Raw genomic sequence first — 5,215 nt, 5'->3', positions numbered from 1 at the left:
ATCTTAAATGTGTTTATGTAGAGAAAGGAAAGCAAGTACATAATGCATGATTAAGCCAAACATGGATGTTTATTGGTGCACTTTCAGGGACCTGAAATAAATCTATTCTTGCAGGAGTAACGTTGCCCTTCTCTTCTATGCTATGCTAGAACCACTCATATTTTCCACCTTTGGTATTAATTTCCTAATTACCTCATTAGGGTTGTCAGTTACACTCATCTACATACACCTAAAGTTAGTTCCCAGTTCAGACTCATAACCATTAAATATACAAGTTCTAAATTTTTAAATAATACAGAATGGGTTTAGTTTTAGAAATAAAAACATGATGGTAACACACTTCAACATGTAGTAATTAAAAACATGCGTCAAACATGAATATTCAAACATGTAAATAATTTTTATTTAAACAAGTTATATCCAGAGACTTATATAAATTACTGTTAAATAATATTTTTTGCAAAAAAAAAAAGAAAAGTGGGGGTGGGTTAGAAAAATTGTGTCAATGTTTTTCATTTTGTGTTGACAAGAATTACAAGACCTGACAGAATGTATTTTATATTTTGGATGCGTCTGGCCATCGATAGGTTCCAGAATAGACAAAGTTGAAAGATTTGGTCAAGGTGTCGTACTCTGGTGGACCACGACTGGGGAAGAAGAAAAATTGAAACATTAGATTTTATTAAAACAGAAAGCATTTGATCTGAAGAAGAAAAAGAAATGTCTAGTTTTGGTTTATGGAAAACTGAACATTTTCAACAACACAAATTGAAGACTGTCACTTTATGAAGGAACTGAGGGATACCAAATGTGATTGGGCAGCCACCCTCACATCCCCAATTACTGCTACACCGTCACCACAGTTGCACCCCTAATTACCCCTCCATGTTCACCACAGTTGGATCCCCAATTACTGCTACATGATAGCTGCCCTCACACTCCACCAATTACCTCTACATGGTGCCATCCTTACACTCCCTAAATTACCTCCACATGGCAACCACCCTCACACTCCCAATTATCTCCACATGGTAGCTACCCTTACTCTGATTTAGTTGTATGGGTAGTTTTATTTTACTTTCTTTAGGACTTGGTTCGAGAAAACAGGGCAATACCCTCTCATGGCCTTTTGCAGGATCTTATGGTCTGGTGAAATTATCCTCAATCTGGAGACCAAACCAGAATGCTTACAAAAGAGTCAATTCCACTTATAGCCCCCAAGAGGAAGCTGGTATCACTAAACCAAGTGACATTAAATTTTGATTTTGTTTTGTTTTTTGTTTAAGAATGTTTTAGGAATGGTCATGTTGTTGAGAAGCTTTCTTTTCAACCATGTGATTTCAAGTTCAATCCCATCGGGTGGATTACCATGGGGTGATTACCATGGGCAAGGATCTTTTACTGTAGCCTCAGCTTGACCAATGCCATGTGATAGATGGAAATTGTACAGAAGCCCGTCCTGTGTGTGTGAGGGTGTAGGTATGTGTATGAAAGCATGTGTAGGCATCTGCAAGTGTGTGTGTGTAAGTGCATGTGCTGGGGTGTGCATGTTTGGGTGTCTGTCTGTGTAGGTGAATGTGTGGAAGAGTGAATCTCGGTGCATGAGAAAGAAAAAGAGTGAATGTGTGTGTGTGTGTGTATGGATGGATGCATGCGTGTGCATATGTGGCAGCAGCACTGTCCCAAATCTGGGAGAAATATTCCAATGCACATGCAAGGCGCCTGTTGCGTACTACAGATGCACTGACCCCAAAAAGTAGGAGCAGTATTGCATTGTAATCACCCCATGGGATTGTAGTTTCTCCTTGCACTTTCTAAAGAATCGGCAGCTGTAATACTGCCAGAATTATAGATCCAGTTTTGGTTATACCCTCAAGAATAGATAGAAGCCATCTGCAAAGTTTCTGTCAATGCAATTACATTTTCAACCACAGCTGAAACTTATCCAAACTACAGCAGAATTGAACCTAAAACCACATAATTGTGAAGAGTACCTCTTGACAACCACTTAAGGGTACTCTGCTGATCAAACTTGTTGTCTTCGTGTATTGAACACCTGCAGCACATGGATCAGCCAAAGTCTTCTTGATTAAGTGCAAGTTCTCCAGCTGCCAGCCACTTTTGCCAACCAACTCGTCACACTGTCCATCCGCCGTGTTCTTTGCCTGCCTCTTGACCAACTATTCTCTACTCTTCCTTCCATGACAATGCTTTCCAGACATTTCTGTCCAGAAAACACTAGGATTAAATTAGCATACTAATCTGTACATATAGGCATAGGAGTGGCTGTGTGGTAAGAAGCTTGCTTCCAAACTGCCATGGTTCTGGGTTCAGTTCCACTGCGTGGAACCTTGGGCAAGTGTTTTTTTCTACTATAGCCTTGGGCTAACCAAAGCCTTGTGAGTGGATTTGGTAGACAGAAACCGAAAGAAGCCCATTTTATATATATAAGCGCGGGCATGGCTGCGTGGTTGGGGAGCTTGCTCCCTAACTACATGGTTTTGGGTTCAGTCCCACTGCGTGGCACATTGGGTAGGTGTCTTCCACTATAGCCCCGAGCTGACCGGAGCTTTGTCATTCAATTTGGTCGGCGGAAGTTACTGCCGTGTGTGTATGTGTGCGTATAGCTGCTCAGTGCCTCTCCGAAAGAGAGAGAGGGATGGATATATATATATATATATATATATACACACACACACACACACACACATATATATACACACACACACACACACACACACACAATAGTTAGTAAGTTTCTTTTTTTTCTTAATTTCAGCCAGCCCCAGGGTAGAGAGGTGGCCTGACATTTGGTTATGGCTTTCATCCGCTCTTCACCACCTTCGCTGACCAACACAAAGTTCATAATCATTCTCCTATATTACAGAGTATTCGTTAAGTGTCTTACCTGCCAAACTTGTATGGAATTGGTTTCACTTTCGAAGATTCAATCTCATCCAGAAACGGAGTGAAAATACGCCAAGCTTCATATAATTCATCAGAACGGACAAAGTTCATTTGGGAACCAGCAAAGACGTCGATGAGGAGACGTTCATAGGCATCTGGGAACTTGGCATCCTGAAAGCAGAATTCAAGGGGAAAAGAAAAAGAAAACTCATGATATTGGATCCAGAAAAGGAAATCACACAACCCCAACGGGTTGCTTTCGTTGTTGTTGTTATTTAGTCCTAACACACCTGGTTGATACCCTTTTGATACCAACACACATGGCTTAGTGGTTACGGTTTGGGACTCATGACTAAGATTGTGGTTTCAATTCCTGGACCAGGGTGCTCTGTTGTGCTCTTGAGCAAGATGCTTCACTTCCCATTGCTCCAGTCCACTCAGCTGGCAAAAATGAGTCATCCTGAGATGGACTTGCATGCCATCCAGGGAGGAATATACACAGTGGGCCAAAAGTCTCACACAAAGTAAGTTCAATATGCTCTGAAATTGCCAAAGACATGCTTTGGTTTTCTTAAAATAAAATAATGATGATAAAAAAAGCCCCAGATTCCTGTACCCGAGGAACAAAATGAATAATAACAATAACAACAAATGAAATGTCAAATGTTTGGAGGGTGACTTTTTGGCCCAGCTTGTATTATTATTTATTATGGCTGGGTTCCAACCTGGCCTGCAGTACCAAAGTCGACTGGCCACACTTCTCGGTTGTGGATATATTCCAGGCCTTTGCCAGCAATCAACTTGTCAAAGTAAGTGCAACATTTTCCATTTTGTGGATTTCACGAGACTAGTTTGGATGCTTCCATTTCAAGGTGGTGCACTCAATGACCAGACAGTCGTAGCTGTCTTTGCTTGTCTCCTTAAAGGCATTCATTTGTCATATGTTGCTGCCATTTCACATTTCCCTAACAACCAGCAGAAGCATATGAAAAGTGGATGGAAGATGTAGAGTTAAGAAGGATTTTCAATGGATATCACCTCTAAAAAATAAAATGCTATCTAACTTGAAATATTCCAAAACAGGATGATGTCTGAGCTTGGAGAAAACCCAACATCGAAAAGAAGGGAGCTGCCAATGAAGATGAGTAACATGCATCAGAATCCCGTTGAAGAAGGGATCAAAATTGTTGACTGCACACAAACTTACAACAAATTTGGACTTCATTGGCATTCTTGTGCAGCATCCATTTAACCCATTTGATATGCCAGAGAAACCAGGAAACCGGGCCTATGTTCCTTATGGAGTAATGTGGAAGGGCCCGTACCAATTCACCTGGGATCAGCCCTGGTTTTATGATAAAAGTTTCTTGCTTTAAAGGGATCGAAATTAAAAACCTTCCTTCAAAGTTAAGTTCAAAACACCAGCTTAATTCACCATCATCCTCATCATCACCATCATCATCCTCATCATTTAACGTCTGCTTTCCATGCTGGCATGGGTCAGACGGTTTGACTGGAAGTGGGAAGCCAGAGGGCTGCACCAGGTTCCAGCCTGATTCGGCATAGTTTCTAAGGCTGGATGCCCTTCCTAATGCCAACCACTTTACAGAGTGTAGTGGGTGCTTTTTACGTGCCTTTTACATGACACCGGCAAAGGCTACAACTAAGGTTTCACTTGGTTCGATGAGTTTTTTCCAGCAGAGCAAATCAGCAAATGTCTCGGGTCACTTGTCATCGCCTGTGTGAGGCCCAACGTTCAAAGATCATGCTTCACCATCCTGTCCCTCACTTCCAAAAGGCCCAACATTCGAAGACCATGCTACCAGCCACAGCCACAATTACAATTTCATGGGTACCATTTACATGACACCAGGAACGGCCAGAACTGCAATTTCACTCATCTTGAGGAGTCTAAATCGTAACAAAATTATTTTATTAAATTCTTCATTATTCTTTAAATTAATTAGAACAAAGGTAATCCTGTCTTTTTTCTTTGTCTTAACAAAATCTAAGATTAAATTATTCATTCTGTCCTTCCTTTCTTCAAAACTATTTCAGCAGCTGATTTGACCCAATTGGAAATCATGATGATGATGATGGTGATGATGATTATGATAGTAGCAGCAATTATAATGATGATAGTCATTGGTGATGGTGGTGGCAATGATGATGATGGTGGTGGTGGTAGTGTCACTGATGGTGGTGATGATGATGATAGTAGCAGCAATTATAATGATGATAGTCATTGGTGATGGTGGTGGCAATGATGATGATGGTGGTGGTGGTGGTGTCACTGATGGTGGTGATG

The 5,215-nt window shown here is 41.0% G+C and overlaps 1 protein-coding gene across 1 annotated transcript in view; it reads right to left on the bottom strand.

Moving 5' to 3' along the window:
- Positions 1-514: 514 nt before the first annotated feature.
- Positions 515-5,215, bottom strand: part of LOC115220357 (glucose-6-phosphate 1-dehydrogenase) — a 64,466-nt gene continuing 59,765 nt past the window's right edge. Inside the window, exons 12-13 of the mRNA XM_036510021.1 lie at positions 2,909-3,078; positions 515-647 (exon numbers count right to left, since the gene is read on the bottom strand). Coding sequence (XP_036365914.1) covers positions 557-647; positions 2,909-3,078 — 261 coding nt within the window. The 3' untranslated portion in view covers positions 515-556. The remainder of the gene's footprint in view (positions 648-2,908; positions 3,079-5,215) is intronic.

Source organism: Octopus sinensis, linkage group LG16 (assembly GCF_006345805.1).
Source record: "Octopus sinensis linkage group LG16, ASM634580v1, whole genome shotgun sequence".
NCBI lineage: Eukaryota > Metazoa > Mollusca > Cephalopoda > Octopoda > Octopodidae > Octopus > Octopus sinensis.
This window is presented reverse-complemented; position numbering and strand designations above follow the sequence as displayed.